The 17,821-nt window shown below is 41.5% G+C and overlaps 1 protein-coding gene across 4 annotated transcripts in view; it reads left to right on the top strand.

Moving 5' to 3' along the window:
* ELAVL4 (ELAV like RNA binding protein 4) overlaps positions 1–17,821 on the top strand; it is a 143,447-nt gene that overhangs the window by 33,798 nt on the left and 91,828 nt on the right. Inside the window, exon 1 of one of the 4 annotated variants that reach the window (XM_059689614.1) lies at positions 15,385–15,498. The exons of 1 other annotated variant lie outside the window; for it this stretch is intronic. In XM_059689614.1, coding sequence (XP_059545597.1) covers positions 15,490–15,498 — 9 coding nt within the window. In that variant the 5' untranslated portion in view covers positions 15,385–15,489. Of the gene's footprint in view, positions 1–15,384; positions 15,499–17,268; positions 17,502–17,821 lie in introns of those variants that run through there. 2 more of the 4 variants (XM_059689607.1, XM_059689615.1) reach the window with 2 other exon arrangements.

The raw sequence follows: 17,821 nt of genomic DNA, 5'->3' as shown, positions 1-17,821 counted from the left end.
GGTGGGTGGGTTTTTTAGTAGATGTTGCCAGGGATGGGAAGGATGAGGCCAGGTGCAGGAGAACACAGCTGCTGGTTAAGGCCACCTGCAGAGGAACAGTCAGGTGGAAGGGACTCAGTTGTTTGTTTTAAGAGTCAGGAAACCTGGCATTTGGGGCCCCAGCATGGAAAGCATAGCAACAGGGATTCTGAGGTTGGTGTTTGGGCAGGTGGAGAGACAGGTGAAGGTTGTGAGGAGGTCTGTCCACGGGAAGCTGTTGAAAAGTTCTGGTACTGAGATCGGTGGGGAAATGGCAGAGACCAAGCAGGCTCAACCAAAGGTTCTGGAAACCACCCTACCTGAGTCTCTGTTTCCCCCTGTTTAAAATGACGGTGTTTCTATCAATCTCATAGGGTTGTTATAAGGGATAAATGAAACTCACATGAGAACACAAGTACTTGAGAAAATGTGGCCTTTCCACCTTCCCCCACCTTTCTTCTAATACCCCCTCCCCCTCCTTCTTGCACTACTCCATTTCACTTTTTAGGAGCCAGTAGTACATAGAGGTATACTAAAATATTCTATACCAAGTGTACCACTAAGGCTTCTAAGGGAGATGGTGATACAATAATTTCTAAGACACATAGTCTGATACTGTCATTTGAAAAAATGGAAGCAAGAGTCTGCATTAGTCAGAATAGGTGAATTACTGTAGCAAGCAACCCTCAGATCTCAGATGCTTAAAACAGTCAAGGTTATTTCTCACTCATCACAGTTCAACAGAGGTCTGCAGGAGGCTGTGCTCCACACAGTCATTCAGGGACTCAGCCCATCTCAGCTAGTGGCTCTGCTCTCCTCTAAGGCCTCCCAGTTCTCTCTTGTACCCTCTGCATATACTTGGTCAGCAAGGGAAGACAGAAAATGGAACATCATCCAGAAGTTGTAGGGATCAGACTTAGAAGCGATCACTTCCACCCACACTCGAATCACCAAAACTCAGTTACTCAGCCCCACTGTGGTCTAGCTGGGCGGCCAGGCAGAAATGGCCATGGCCAGAGCTAACCCCAAGTTGGGCAAATTATTGGAAAAGTAGTGAATAAGCTCCTCTCCCTGGCACTACGTAAACAGAGTCCAGTGAGCACTGATTTGGGATGTTCTGTTGGGGCGGGTGGGGGACATTCAAGCCAGAAGAATGCAGAGGACCTTTCTCTCCAAGATTCTCTGATTCAGTAAAAAAAGCAGAAACTCGGAGCCGAATTACCAGCCCAATTTCTGGTGCCTTAAATTGAGTTCTTGGAGTAGAAATAGAACGTTGAATTTTATTTCAAAAATTGTTCTTCCAGCTTGACATATTGGAGATTTTGAGCACGCACACTCACACCTGGCTGCCCGCCACCTTCTGCCATTGCAGATACGCTTACAGGAAACCGTAAGTGGATCTGCTTTTGATGCTGGCAGCATCTTACTAAAATGGTTTTGCTGGCATCATGGAACAGGAGCAGAATTCAGCTGGGACCAATAATGAGGCTATTTAGAAAGTTCTTTCCTCCACCCCCTGACAAGGCAGATGTGGTGGGGATTTTTCCACTCCCATTCTGTCGATGGTGGCCGAAATTAGTTCAAGGCCATCAAAAATGTTTAGACCTCGAGAGTTGAAACCCCAGACCCATAAAAAGGACAAATCCTCCTTCTCCTATCTAACAAGAGAAAAAGAAACTCACCCCAGAGTCCCTCAGCACAGACATTTGTCACCTATTTGTTCCGTTAACAGATCTAGAAAAAGCACAGCCCTGTGTCAGTTTGGAAGGAAAAAAAACTATTGGCCTCCATTAAAAATATTTCCAGATAACATTATTGTGGCTAGTGCTTTCCCCCCATGAAATCATATTATATTGAAACAACATTTTCTATCATCCCATTTAAAACTCCCAGTCATTATTGCATGAGATTGAGATTTTATGCTTTATCCCCATTTAATAAACAAGAATACTTGAGATCCAGAGAGATTAAGTGACTTTCTAAAGGTCTTTTAAGACATGAGTTCAGGATTAGTACCCAGGTCTCTACATTTCCAAAATCTTTCATGAGACACATTGGATTAATGGATTACCACTAATGTCTTTTTTTGGTGGGTGTGTGCGGGGGCACTCCAGGTCATCATTATAGCTGATTCTGTCCGTATGTTGATCCATTCTTCCATCTTTCCATCCACAAACTCTGTTCCAGGCATTGTGCTTAAGATACAGAGATGAATGAGGGTCTTTGCCTTCAAGAAATTCCCAGTTTAGTAGGAGAGATGGACATGTAGATAAATAAATGATGGATACAATTATATGTAAAGACAGGGTACAGTGGGCATGCACATGGGGATGGAGCAGGATTGAACACAGTGAAAGCATGGTCATTTCTTCCTGGGAAGGTCAGAGATGGTCTCATAAAGGAGGTGGCATTTAAGCTGAATCTTAATGATTGTCAGACACTCAAGGGGTATAGGGACATCCCAGGCAGGACACCAGCTTGTGCAAAAGCATAGCAGCTTGAGAGAATATGGCCATATAAGGATATCCTGTATATTTGGGGATGTTTTTGGAGACTGGTGAACCCCAGGGGGAACCCTGACAGTATTGCTGGGCTGAAAGTGAAGAATGAATAGTCTGTAATGCTTGTGTTCATCCTTGTTCCTGAGAGCATAGTGACATCTCATTTCTCATAGGGAATGTTTTAGGTCTGATCCACTCAATCTAGTCCTAGATTATATTCTGTTCTTGTTCTCAATCAGTAAACCTGATTGGAATTGCTCAAAGGTCCTGAACCATGTCACATCCTGCTGCATGCCCTATCCCAGCATTAATAACAGTACACTGTGGGTTCCAAGGAACTGGGTGGTGATTTTAAAATACTCAGAAGTTAAGCAGTGAGCTCAAGGGAATGATATCAGCATGTAGCATTGTGAGAAAGAGAGAGAGCACCGTGGCCTTCAGTTCAGTTAGGTAACCCAGCACTGTACCAGTCATGGGTGACAGATGAAGATGGGTTCTTGCCTTCAAAGAGCTCACAGTCTTGAGTGGAAGGTGGACATGGAAAGCAGTAATTGCAATTCCCAGAGGAATGGAGTAATCTGAGGAACAAGTTCTGTGAGAGGTCAAATAGGGAACTGCTAATTCTGTCTGGGGAAAACTGGGAGGCTGTACCTTCTGCTCCCAGGCCATTGTAAACTCCCAAGGCAGGGGATTTGTGTGCCTTGTTTAGTGTTGAATCCCTGGTGTCTGCCACATAGTAGATGCTCAATAAATATTTTCTGAATGAATTCATGGGAATTAACACTTTAACTTGATTTTGAGGGATGAGTATGTGTTCACCAAGCAGAAGAAGCAGGGGAAATTGTGTTTCAGGCAGAGAAAATAGCTTGTATAAAGACATATTCAAAAGTGTACATTTTTATTTACCTAACTGTTGTTTCCCAGATGTAATTCCAGAGCGTTTCCCTGTAGTGTGAGTATCAATGGGTTTTCTGGATAATGGCCTTTTTCTTATTTTTTTCTTTTTTTGCCAAATTCCCCTCACACATTGCTGTGCTAGGTATCTTAGCAAGAAGGTTGATCACACCAGCACATATTAGCCAAGGACTTTGTCAATACCCAGAGGTAGGTATTAAGTTAAGTTGGTCATAGGTAGTGTGACCATGTAAACTGATTTGCCTTAGATAATGTTGGTTTGTGCCTGTTGTCTCTATTATTATTGACAGAACCTCCTTACTCTCTCAAAAGTGTCTGGGTTTGACCCAGAGAAGGAAGGAGGGGTCTCTTCTCTCAAGCATTAGTCAAGGAAAGTGGTACCAGATTTCAGGAGCACCAATTCAACACTTATTCAGCAGATATTTATTGAATGTGATTTTGTTCTGGATACTCCAGGGATCCCTAAGAATGAATAAGACGTGATTGTACATATCCTGTCTTTCTTACAGCACAGTAAGCACTCTGTGTTTATTGAATGATTATAATGAGTCAATGGATGATACTTAACCCCTCTGCCATAGATGTCCTCATCTGTCAGTGCAGAGGTAACAAGAATAGTAGCTACCTTATAGAATGGTGGTGATAGTAAGTGAGTTAATGCATGTAAAGAGCTAAGACCAGTGCCCGACACAGTAAATGCTCCGTAGATAGTAGTTACTTTTTGAAAGTACTTTGCAAATGAAACAGAGCTACCTATAGCTTTCTGCAGCTTAAAAATGAGAAAAGCAGATATTTGGAAGCTTTGTTTAGGGAAGGCTGCATTTTTAAAATTTATTCAACCATTGCTTACTATAAATCAGACATGATCTCAAGCCTGGTAGGAGAAACAGACTTGTAAAAGTCTACATACATTTGTGTCATGAAACAACATCCTATACACTTGTGGAGTCCATTAGAGGCCTGCTGGTTACCCTTCACAGACCACTCATTGACAATTTCAGCAGAAGAGGGGATGGGCTTGATCAATGTTAATCAAAGAAGCAATGTGATTAGTATATGTGCTGCCGAAGCGAGCACAAAGAAGCAATGTGATTAGACCGGAATTTTAGAAAGGTCAACTGTGAGCGGTAAATAGTGTTCAGTTAAAACTGTAGGTAAGGATATGTTGATGATAATAATCCAGGAGAGAGATGCAGAGACTTGAACCAAGGCAGTAATGGTGGATATAAGTAAAATTAAGGAAATAGAATATACACAGCTAGGTTGTTGGCAGGACTATTGTGAAGCTTATAGACAACTTTTCTTGATTGGAGAGAGGTAGATCTTGAAGGACAAGATCAAAGCACCAAGTCCTCTCTGGGTTCTTGTGAAATCTGTGTTGTCGACAATGAGTGTCCCCACTGTTAATGGTTGTACTTTGGTTTCTGTAAGTGAAGAATATTTGGGAAGTAGATTAATTGTGAAGCTTTAAGACATGTAGAAAACGTCAGAGGAATAAGCACTATTATCCTAGGTGTTTTGGAAGCCTCAGAAACAGACATCCCATTTGGAATCTGGGAGAGCAATTATCAAATGCTTTGGATTAGATGCACTGGACAAGGAGGCTTGGGCTTGGATGGTAGCATTGATACTAGAACCCAAGTCTTTTGATTCCCAATTCACTCTTTTCCCCACTGTAGTCTCATTTAGACTAGACTAGACTAGTTTTCTCATGGGATGCTGAGGTCCTCAGAGTGCCCAGGAAGTGTGTGGGTATGGGGTAAATGTTTAGGGGATCCCACTCTTTTCCCAAACAAGAGAACAGCACCATTTTATTTGTTTATATATTAGGATTTTCATAAACATCTATAATAACAAAAGCATAATAATAGCAAATAGACCGAGTGTCTGAACAGTGGAATGACCGTCCGGACAACCTTCCAGACGAACCTGGGGCTGCAAGGGCTGAGACAGCGGGGTTGCAAAGGCCTAATCTTGCACGAATTTCATGCATCGGGTCTCTAGGTTATTTATTTTAAAAAGTACTTACTGAAAAAAGATTGAAAGTAAATCCTCTGGAGTTACAAACTGGCTAAACTGCCTGGTGCTCCTACAGTGAAGAACCACTTACTCTCCTTAAACTAATTTCATATCCTAATATATAAAGAGCCAGGGTCCGTAACATCCAAAACGACCAAATGGATGCCTGAATGCCAGGCTGCGTGCTCAGAAGGCTCGGGTGGGTGGGGACTGGCGAGTGGGCTGAACTGCTGACCTCTTGGTCCCTCCTGGGTCACGGGTGCTGTGGTGACACAGCACTGAAAGCCGCTGCCAAGGTGGGTGCGATGCAATTGGTTGGGGGGCCCTGCCATCACCCCATGATCGCCCCACAGAGGGAGGCCCAGGCCACTGGCCAGGGGGCTCCACGATCGTCCCAAAAAGGGAGGCCCAGGCTACCCAGCCAGCGGCAGTAGGCAGGGCCTCCTTCTGCGGGGCAATTAATCACAGGGCTCCCTGACTGCGAGAGGGCACAGGCCAGGCTGAAGGAATCCCCCCTCCCGATTGCACAGATTTTGTGCACTGGGCCTCTAGTATAATATAATCACATAATGATACTATTTTATACACATACTAGAGGCCCGGTGCATGAAATTCATGCATGGGATGGGGGGGTCCCCTCAGCCTAGCCTGCACCCTCTCTAATCCAGGACCCCTCTGGGGATGTCCGACTGCTGGCCTGGTCGCCCCCAACTGCCCCCCCTACCAGCCTGGTTGCCCTTCACGTCCCCCCACCCCCCCACTGGCCTGGTCGCCCCATGCAGCCTGCTTGTTCAGTTGTTTGGTCATCCCTCACTAACCTCCCTGCTGGCCTAGTCCTATGCAGCCATCTTGTGAGGGCGTGAGGGTTAATTTGCATATCACCTCTTTATTATATAGGATACATATACATACATGTATTAAATATCAACTAATGTTAGTGTCTATATAAGCAGTAACATTAGTTAAATAATATTTAGTATATGCTATTGATTCTCTTAGGCATTCGTTAAAGTTTTTCCAGCATCCTGGTTGCATGGAATATGGGAATGTGGACAGATGATGAATTCATACTTCAGGCTGTACCATCGGCAGTACCCTTCTGTTTTCCATATCTTTCACACCATCCAAGCCTTATTGGAGTTCTCTGTGGATAAAGACCTCTCCAGCTATAGAAGCACAAATTCTGTGTGCAAACCCTCACGTCATATTCAATAAATAAGGTTGCAACCAGAGCATTGCCATTTCTAGACATAAAACAATGTCTCTTTTGTTGAGAAAACTCAATGTTTTAGCTCAATGAATTTGTCCTAGAGAGCAACTTCTACTTTAGCGTTTCTGATTTTTGGTAGCATGAACATTTCTAGAGAACAAAAATATCATATTTGGCAGAAATTTCTTTTATCATAAAAGTGATTCTGTGGAGGGATAGAGTCGAAAAGCTCATTTGGGGCGGGGGTGTGTGTGTCAGGATTCATCTATTTTTCATTGATTTCTAAGAGAAGCCATAGCTTAGCCCATCAAGTGAATATATTCATTTTACTTTAACACATACTTTACTCTAACACATATTTACTGGGGTGGACTCTGAGACAGCCAGGTCCTGGGCTGGAGGAGAACAAAGACAATTAAGGACAGTTCTTGCCCTGGAGTATCTTGAAAACAGCTCAGGGAGACAGACCTGTGAACAACTGTGGTGCTACTCTGGCATGAGGTCTAAGGTAGGAAGAATTTGCTATTAAAGTTCAGATAATGAAACAGCTCATTTTGCTTAGTGAGGTTGAAGCCTTGAAGGATGAGTATAATTTTCCAGGGAGAGAAGGCATTCCAAATGGAAGAAACAGCAGGAACAAAGGCATGGGTAGAAGGACCAAATGATATGGGATAATAGACTGGCATGTCTAGAATTGCATATGTGGAAGGGAATGTTCCAGATGAGTCAGGACGCTTAAGTGAAGGTCAGGTCATATAGAGCCTTGAATGTTCTAATGAATAATTGGACTTGATATAAGGAGTGAGGATAATGGAAGATTAAAAGAGTAACAGAGCATAGGTTAAACCATGTGTTTTCTAAAAAGTAGTTAACATTTTGAGTACTTAACAGACTATCACATACTCTGTAATATGTGCCTTACACATATGATTTAAGGCTCATGACCGTAGCATTATTATTGTCCACATTTTAAATATGATGGATGACACTGAAGTTCAGTGAGTAGCTGTACTTAGTCAAGGTCCTGGTTAAAGCCCTTGGTTCTGATGCTTTTAACCAACCATCTCCAGTTCTGCATTTTATTACAATAACACTGGTGAGCAGACTAGATATTGGAACATGATGGTAACCTGTCTCTTCATTTGAGGCAGATTTTTAAATCTCCTTCAGAAGCTTGATTTCCCTTTAGCCAGCATTTTTATACTGTGAAATTAGTTGAAAGTTGGAGTTAATCTTACCAAAAAATTTGTTTACTAATTAAAAACTATTTATTTATAGACTTTGACATCTTAGAGCTGGTGGACACTTCAGAAATCATCTATTTTCCTTTCTTATTTACTCAGGAAGATTCTGGTTCAAAGAGGAGAAGTGATTTGCACAAGGTCTTAGAATTATTAGCAGTAAAGATAGAATTGGCCTTGAGGTCTCCTGGCTTCTGTTGCTATGTTCCTTAGTGATTTTACTTTCAGGAACACACACTGAACACTTATTGTGCATAAGGGCCACTGTTCTAGACATTTTCTTCAGTACAACCCCTTATACATGGGAATGTGTAAAATTTCATGTCAGGTGGATGGAAAAGTTTGGCAATCTGCTGATACCAAGTAAAAGATATAGGCAGAAAAATCTGTCTTTTGGTTCCATAGCTTGGAATTGGCACAAATAGATTATGTGGGCTTACATGATAATAATCTTTTAGCAGTGAAGAAATCCATTGAAATTACTGTTCTAAACTCTTGAGTATTTTGTTTCCTTGTGTCCTGAGGTGCCCATGTGCTAATAGAAAATAAAGAACAAATTTCAAGCAGAAGTTTATATATTATTTGAATTGTAGAACCTTTAAGACAAAAAAAGAGTTTCAAAATTCTTGAACAAGATGGAAGTTTTAATGATATGCAAAACTTGTATGACACACACATTTTATATCCCTAGCACTGAGCATTGTAGAAGGCTAGAAAATCTTTTGCAGGCATTCTCATTTCACTAACAATGTAAAAACAGTTAAATGTGGTGATTATCTGATTATCACATGATCCATTTTATGGATTATAAAGCTGGCAAGGTAGGTATCAAATAATAACATTTGGGGTAAAGTTGGAATTATTTTTTACATTTTTTTTCAAACTGTCCAAAGAACCTTGGGTTGCATGTAATTTAGTTTGTAAAACCATAATTTAGGCTTTAAAACCTGTTCTTCACTCTTCTCAGTAAGGGAGTAAACTGAATAGTGAGGTCAGTATCAATAACCCTTTTTAGAGAGCTTTAGTATAATTTCTGTAATACCCTAGGATTAATGGTGACTGTAAAATAAAAGTTGTGTATTTGTGAATAATTTCAGAGTAGGACCAGAGTTTTTCCAGGGACTGAAATTTTACAGGAGCCCAGCATCATTATGGTTACCACATAATATTATTTTACAAGAAGGATAGCATTAAATAGGTATTTGTGGTCTACAAGGCTTTGGGGGTTGTAATGTTAAAACTTCTGTTCAAAAACCTTACATTAAAAAAATACTCATCTTTGTTAAAGATGTTATCCTTTTCAAGGAGGTATTTTGAACTTGAAGCTGCCGTTGCTAAGCAGTTGCTAAGGGAAATGAGCTACTCAGCACTGATGTGTAACTTTACTCTTCTACTTAAAAGTAGTTAAATCATCACCCCCCCTTCCCCTCCAGCTTCAGAGTCAGAGAGGGTAAGAACTAAAAAGGGTCAAGTGGAGAGTTGCCTCTTTCTGACAGTTATATAGCATGCCTTTCTTGTTTTTCGTGTTTTTTCTTCACCTCCCATATAGAAAGGAAGCAACCTCTCTGTGCATAAGAAGTTGGAAAGGTAAACTTGGCAACTGAGACGGGCAGAGCTTATCATGGATGTAGACTGTCCATGGCTACGGCAAAAAGAAGCGTCTGAGCACCAAGAGAATTGTTTCTGCTGATAAACAACCTCAAGAAAGGGCTTTTTAGAATAACTCAGCATTAAGTGTGACTTGATAAAGAAAGTTATGTATTAATGAATAAAGAAACAGACAATGTGCCCTAAGAATTTGGTTCAAAAGTTTTTCAAAAATATTTAGAATCAATTATTTATGTTCTTTTATTGAATGCCCACTATGTTCCAGGCAATGGTATTCTGTGTCCTGGCGTTCTAGGCAAGTAACATACAATTTCTACGCTGCAAGCTCACCGAACAGTGTGAAAGTAACAAAGGACTATAATTCATTGAATACAGTCTGTAACAGAATTGTTTAAAAAATGTTGAAGTTTAGTGTTATGATCACAGTTAAATGTTTGATAAATAAAATTTGGAAAGATTAATGTCTTGGGGCTTTGGTAGGTGATTCCATATAAAGATCAGGCACTGTTTCTCCACTTATGGAGGTGGAGAAGGGAATAGCACACAAAATAATAGCAAGCAAAAGCATGCCTCTTGTAAGTCTCACGGGACCAGGATTCTTTTCACCTGGTGGCAGAACACTGAAATTGCAAGCACAGGTTAGTTTAGTTTTGTTTTGTTTTGTTTAATTATTACTGTTTTTAATGTCAGCAGATGTCAACAACATTACTCTGCATTTTGGTTTCTGAGCACAGAATGAAACAGAATAAGACTGAGATTTCTGTAGATCTACAATTTTCTACATAAGGTAGTATTTATAGTGAAAAGTGTGGACAATGTTTGGACATATATAAGTTTGAAACCTAAATTTGCCTCTTACTAGCTGTATGATCTTCAGAAAATCACTTAAATTTTCTAGTCTTTAGTTTCCTTTTTGGAAGCCTCAGAGTTGTGAGATTAAATGAGATTTATAGGCAGATTACATAACGTAATGTGTGACACATAGTGGAGGCTCAATAAATACTAATTCCTGTTTCTTTTACAAAAGTACTTACTGAATAAGAGGTTTGCTCTTCCACACTCATCCTATATAATAAAGAGGCAATATGCAAATTGACCATCACTGCAACACACAAGATGGTCACCCCCATGTGGTCAAAGATAGCCAGCAGGGGAGGGCAGTTGGGGGTGACCAGGCTTGCAGGGGAGGGCAGCTGGGGGTGACTGGGCCAGCAGAGGAGGGCAGTTGGGAGGGACAAGGCCTGCAGGGGAGGGCAGTTGGGAGGGACAAGGCCTGAAGGGGAGGGCAGTTGGGGGCGACCAGGCCTGCAGGGGAGGGCAGTTGGGGGCGACCAGGCCTGCAGGAGAGGGTAGTTAGGGGTGACCAGGCCGGTAGGGGAGGGCAGTTGGGGCCAATCAGGCTGGCAGGGGAGCAGTTAGGCGTCGATCAGGCTGGCAGGGGAGTGGTTAAGGGATGATCAGGCTGGCAGGCGAGAAGCGAGTAGGGGCAATAAGGCAGGCAGGCAGGCGAGCGGTTGGGAGCCAGCAGTCCTGGATTGTGAGAGGGATGTCCACCTGCCTGTTTTGGCCCGATCTCAGAGGGTGCAGGCTGGGCTGAGGGACACACATCCCCCATGCACGAATTTCGTGCACCAGGCCTCTAGTCGTATTATAATATTCCTCTATTTATCATTTTAAAAAATGGAAGATGTTTTAATAGATTCAGAGGAACTGTTGGAGGGGTTTCACTCTAATGAACTTACTGCCGTTATCCCCTTCCTGCCCTCCTCCCCCACCTTTGTTTTTATATATGAAATATCCTGCATTTTCCTAGACAAATCCTATCGTCCTTTAATCTGAGCCTCAGTTCCAGCTTCTTCCATGAAGCCTTCTCCCATTACTCCAGATGGCATCAGTACCACTGACTATCCTTTATCATTTTTATTTTTCAATTACAGTTGGTGTACTAATGCAATGTTATATTAGTTTCAGGTGTACAACATAGTGATTAGACATTTATATACCTTACAAATACAATGGAATATTACTCAGCCATAAAAAAGAATGAAATCTTACCATTCGTGACAACATGGATGGACCTAGAGGATATTATGCTATGTAAAATAATTCAATCAAAGAAAGACAAATGCCATATTATTTCACTTATCTGTGGAATCTAAACTGAATAAACATCAACATTTTGTTCTGATACTATTCTTTTAACATTCTTCCTTACACTACTAGAATTTTTGCATAAAAAAGAAAGCTTCTTTCCAAGCAGAATATAAACTCCATAAAGATGGATACTATGACTTGTATTTCTTTTTAGTCTTCTCACTGAGAATATAACACTGAACTTTGACATAGGACTAAGGAAATGTTTATCTGCAGCAGGTATATTTCATTAGAACTGGAGTAGACCATTCAGACTTTCTTCGTTATTATTGCCTTATTCTCTAATTGTTTTGAGAGTCTTTGAGTTGTATCTTCTTCAAAATGATCAGATTATCTTGTAGCTAGGCACTAATTCATAGTTTTCAACTATTCTCCATATTAATAATAGCTACCAATTGAGTGCTGCCTCCACCAAACTTATATCTGTCTTAATCCTGGAACAAACCCTAAAGGCAGTATTATTTTGACCATTTTACAGATGAGGAAACTGAGCATATCATTTTTCCCCTAAGAAGGTGCTCAATGAACCCTAAATGGAATGACATAGGGCTTGGAAAGTATTTGAGGTGATGGTGAGTGAAACTATTGGTGTTCATTCATTCACAATAACTGGATGCTGTGCTATAAGGGGCTACACATAGAAGTTCATTCAATCAATGTTTACTATTAGGGAGTGAGACTGAGGACTCAATCAGGCACTCATCCTGCCTTCTAAGATATTTTGCTTTCTAGTTTTAGTCCTTTATATCTCTCTCACTCCAGATTTATAGCCTAATCACAATGATAGATTAAATGAAATACATTTTGAGGACATGTCTGATTAAGAAACACATCACAAAGAAAACTCTTAGTCATTTTTACTTAAGAAAAAATTGAGCATGCCTTCCATTCTGTCTTTCCTTTCTCTTCTTGTCTATGCCAATCTCCCTCAAGTACATTCTTCTATGAAGTGGTGGAGGAAAGACCGTACTTTTAGATGGGGAGAAATCTTTCTAGAGGAATGTTTAGATATAACCATTGTCACTAGTATTATGTTGTGCAGAATTGTGCATGTCAAGTACGCAGTGCAGTGTTTGGTATACAGCAGACTTCTGGTAAAAGCAGTGTTTATTTGCACTTTGTAAGTAATATTATTTTTTCTTCTTCTCCCCTCCCGTTTACCTTTCCTTCCTTCACTTCTCCCACCTTCTACAAATGACTCTTCTTGACTTTTATGATACATACTAGAGGCCTGGAGCACGAAATTTGTGCATGGGGGCGGGGAGGGAGGTGTCACTCAGCCCAGCCTGCACCTTTTCACAATCTGGGACCCTTGGAGAATGTCTGACTGCCGGTTTAGGCCTGATCGGGCCTAAACTGGTAATTGGACAGCCCTTTCACAATCTGGGACTGCTGGCTCCTAACCGCTGGCCTCCCTGCCTACCTGATTGCCCCTAACCACTCTGCCTGCCTGTTTCATCATCCCTAAGCACTCTGCCTGCCTGCCTGATCACCCTAACCACTATGCCTGCCTACCTCATCACCCCTAATTGCTCACCTGCCTGCCTGCCTGATCGCCCCTAACCACTTGCCTGCCTGCCTGATTGCCCCTAACCGCTCACCTGCCTGCCTGATTGCCTCTAACCACCTCTGCCTCAGCCCCACCGTTGTGGCTTCATCCAGAAGGACATCTGGAATGACTTTTGGAAGGTCGTTCAGCTGAACAGTCTAATTAGTATATTACGCTTTTATTGTTATAGATATTTCTTTATTTGTGATTACAGAATTATAACTGAGTCCAGAACTTTAAACAATTGTATATTGAATTATTATCAAAAGAGTATAATCTGGTTAAACACTATATACCCTTCAATGGTATGGTAGCTACTACATACTTCATCTGCTCAGTGGCCTTTGATTGGTAAAGATTTATATTTAGAGTATGATTTTTTTGCTTGTTTCTTCGTTTATTTTTAGTAAAGGTCACCTGAACTGAAATGGAAAATTCCCCCCAAATTCCTTCATGGAGGGATCTTCAGAAATCTGTGTATTCACATGTTGACCCTGCTGAGTTTTCTTGGGCTATTTTGAAGGAGATAGCAGTGCAAATTTCAGACAGAGACTCCACCAAAATTAGATTTCTTGGATAAATGTGTTTTCACCTTTTTTAGAATTTTGTAAATAAGGAAGTTTTTCTGTCCTTTACATTTTATTTCCCAGAAAAAACACCCTAGTGCTTGAAGAGTATAGTCAAAGTCACAGTGATTCTGGGAATAATCCTTCTGCTTTTAGCAGAAGGCTTAGTAGCATGGAAAGAAGATGGGAAGATCAAATGTGAATTGACCTTAGGTTAGGTTACCTGCCCAGGTGAGTTCTTGGCAATTTAAGTGGATTAAACAGCCATTTGTCTATATTTCCCACACTGTAGCATTTTTCTAGCTCTTTCCCACAATATGCAGCAGACCAGTGATGGCAAACCTTTTGAGCTCAGCATGTCAGCATTTTGAAAAACCCTAACTTTACTCTGGTGCCGTGTCACATATAGAAATTTTTTGATATTTGCAACCATAGTATAACAAAGACTTATATTTTTGATATTTATTTTATATGTTTAAATGCCATTTAACAAAGAAAATCAACCAAAAAAATGAGTTCGCGTGTCACCTCTGACATGCATGTCATAGGTTCGCCATCACTGCAGTAGACAGAACTACTTAGGAAGAGGAAGGCATCACACTGTCAGGTCATCCTATATCTTAAAAGCCTAATATGCAAATAGACCAAATGGTGGAATGACCAGTCGCTATAATGCACACTGACCACCAGGGGGAAGATGCTCAACACAGGAGCTGCCCCCTGGTGGTCAGTGTGCTTCCACAGGGGGAGCACCGCTTAGCCAGAAGCCGGGCTCACGGCTGGTGAGTGCAGTGGCAGAGGCGGGAGCCTCTCCCAACTTCACTGCAGGTGGGTGGTAAGGAGTGAGGGGTCCCTGACTGTGAGAGCCCCGGACTGTTAGAGGGATGTCTGCCTGCTGGCTTAGGCCCGATCCCCGGGGTGGAGGGGTGGGGGTCGGGCCTAAGCCTGCAGGCAGACATCCCCCAATGGGTCCTGGACTGCAAAAGGGTGCAGGCCAGGCTGAGGGACCCCCCACCCCCCAGTGCACAAATCTCGTGCACCGGGCCTCTAGTTTATTTCTGAGAGACCATCCACAGTGGATTCCTGATCCTACAAGTGCATCTTGTCTCTGCAGTATATTTGTATTTTCCTATAAAATTTGATATGTTTCTACAGGAAAACACACACAAAAAGACAAACCCAGCACCACAATTCATCAAATGAAAATTATGCTTAAATGCTTTTAAAAGCCTTTAAATATAATATAGCACTGTCTGGGCACACTGAAAAGTATCTTCCCTGAAGGAAGAAATGCCAGTGGTTTAGATTTATTGTTTGAAGGAAGAAGGAGAAGATAAAAAGAAATGTCAGGTCCTCACCACTGATGACGCTGTTTAAATGGTGTGCCATAATCATATTAGGACAGAGCACATGAAATTCCCAATCTCTGTAGGACACTGAGAAGGACCAGCAATGTGTGTGTGTGTGTGTGTGTGTGTGTGTGTGTGTGTCTGTCTGTCTGCTCTACCTTCCCACCCCATTTTGCTAATTCAATTGAGGGGCAAGAAGGGGTAATCCAGACACCGGAACAGGAGGCAGAGGTCCGCAGCTGTGCTCGGAGGGACTGGTATGAAGAGAGAGAGGCTCGGTCTGACTTGGAGTTTTGTGCTGTGCACGTGAATGCTCTGGAACTGCCCTAATCGACTGAAAATGAGCCGGCTACGGTCATATGGAACAGGTCTGTTTAGCCACATCACTGGGTAGCATGGCAGATGGTAGACCGTCAATGGGTGGTATTGATTGGCTGGATTTGCCTCAGGGTAACAAGACTATGGGTCCTTAAAAACCCGCTTCATCTTATTTTCCTTTGTGCAGCTACGTACAGTTGTGGTTTTCTTTTCTCACTCACACAGCCCCCGGTATCTTTTCCTCTTTTTAAGCCTCCCCTGGTAATCAAAATAGAGAGGTTACCTTGAGATGAATACTCTTTAAATTATCACCAAGGCAAGAAAACTCGAGAATTTTTTATTTACTAGGCTGATTACATTTTAATGTTTGAAGAAAGTAACATTTTTTAATTAGTGCTTAAGACATATGGTGAGTGTACAAATTAGCTTATTTCATACAACCAGAATTTGATGAGAGCAACTCCTTCTCACTCCCCAATTAAAAATTGTCACTTGAAACTTAATATATGCGAGGAGGTTAAATGGTATTAGGTGATGCAGCCTTGACTTAAAGATGAAGGAGACAGTCCCTGTTGGGTGAGGCTAAATGTTGCTTGGATGGGCTGGAAAAATACTCGTATCAACATCCGTGTTTGCAAGAGGATGTGGAAGTTCCAAGGCTTTAATTTGTTCAGCCAAGAAAACAAAATCCCAGGTATCTGTGTGCGTTCGTTTCTCTTTTGGGTATGCTGGAACGTACAATGGTGCTTGCATGCTCTGTAAGTAATAAAATCCCCCTTAAAATCAGGCCCTATAACAATATAAGTGATGAGATTTATTTTTGTTCAGGTGTTTCTGTATCTTTTCAGCATCCCCCTCCATCACCTGGGGCTTTCAACCTGGGACATTCTATTTGTTTCTGGCAGAGGAGCAGATTAATTGGAATAGAAATGTACAAAGGAGACACCAAGTTAGCTATACATCCAAAATAGTTCACCACAGCAATGCCCCACTTCGAGGCTGATCTGAGAGGAAAAGAACAGCAGTGGGGAGAGAGATGTGATCCGTTGGCTCTTGTGGTTGTTTATAACTGTTTGTATAACTGTGTTTTTTGAAGAGATGCTTAGGATTTTTGTTGCGTGTTTTTTTGTTTTGTTTTCAGTGTCTTTGCTTTGAAGCTTTTGGTTATTTCCCATCATGAAAGACCATATCAAATAAACCTAATAGTTTATTCAGAAGAAAAGTTGCACCCTTAAACTCTTGTCTCCATCTTATAGGTGCTTTGTCAATATGCATATTTTTGAATTGGGTTTTTTATCACATGAGTCAATATTTTTCTCTTTTATCTAAAGGAAAGTATTTCCATGGAGTGTTTGATTTCCCCCCTTGCTCTGCGTTGATTGGATTTTCCTTGTTCATCCTTTGCTGAATGAAACAAAGCTTGTGTGTGCCTCATTCTTCACAGTTCTTTTTAGAATTGGTGGGGGTATTTTGTTTTGTTTTCTTACTATAAGTCTGGGGAAGGGATTTTATTAATTTATTTTGGCAAGATACAGAGAGAGAGAGAGAGAGAGAGAGAGAGAGAGAGAGAGAGAGAGAGAGAGAGAGAGAGAGACAAGACAAGGTGCCTATTAGAATGCTGGCATTTCTCATGTCACATCCTATACCCAAAAGCTATTTCAAAGGGGAAAAAAAATCACGATCTTTCAGGATGGTTCATTTGAATCCGTGCAGTCTACCCACCTGGTGGTTATATAGTGAACTGTTACTTTAAAGAGTAGTTTAAACACCAGCCATGTTTGGGGCAGGCTGCTCTTGCAAAGAGAGCAGTACATATAACAGGAGTCTACTGTGTGTGAGATAAGGGGAAAATTCAGCTCACTGACTAGAGGTTTTAATGTGCGAACTCTAGGGAAATAATATATTGACTGTTCCGTGGTGCGCAAGAAAATTGAAGAACCCTTTGCAGACGGAGTGCTTTGCAAAGGATTCTATCTGTTTCTCTTAAAACAAAATCTGTGGCAAGATGTTTGAAATCAGCAGGACGCTTAATGCTGCTTTGTTAAATAATGAGGTAATATTTTGTCACTTTTTTCTGGGCAGCATCTGTTTGGGGTTTTTGTTTTGTTTTTCCCCTTGCTTCATCCCCCCCCCCTCAACCCCCCCCCCCCATGTTTCTAAAGGATTCTTTTTCTTTCTTTCTCTCCCTCTCTCTTTTATTTTTCTCATGGAAGTCAAGGAAATACAATTCACGCTTCCATTTCTGTTCCTCCCTTTTGGTGCTTTTGGAGAATTTGGTTGTCTTTTTTATTTGCAGTTTCAGCCGGCTGCTGTTTCCTAGCCCATTGTGCCATGTAAGGCTTCTCCACTGCGCGGAGTAGGTAGTTATTAACG

This window comes from Myotis daubentonii, chromosome 3, assembly GCF_963259705.1.
Source record: "Myotis daubentonii chromosome 3, mMyoDau2.1, whole genome shotgun sequence".
NCBI lineage: Eukaryota > Metazoa > Chordata > Mammalia > Chiroptera > Vespertilionidae > Myotis > Myotis daubentonii.
This window is presented reverse-complemented; position numbering and strand designations above follow the sequence as displayed.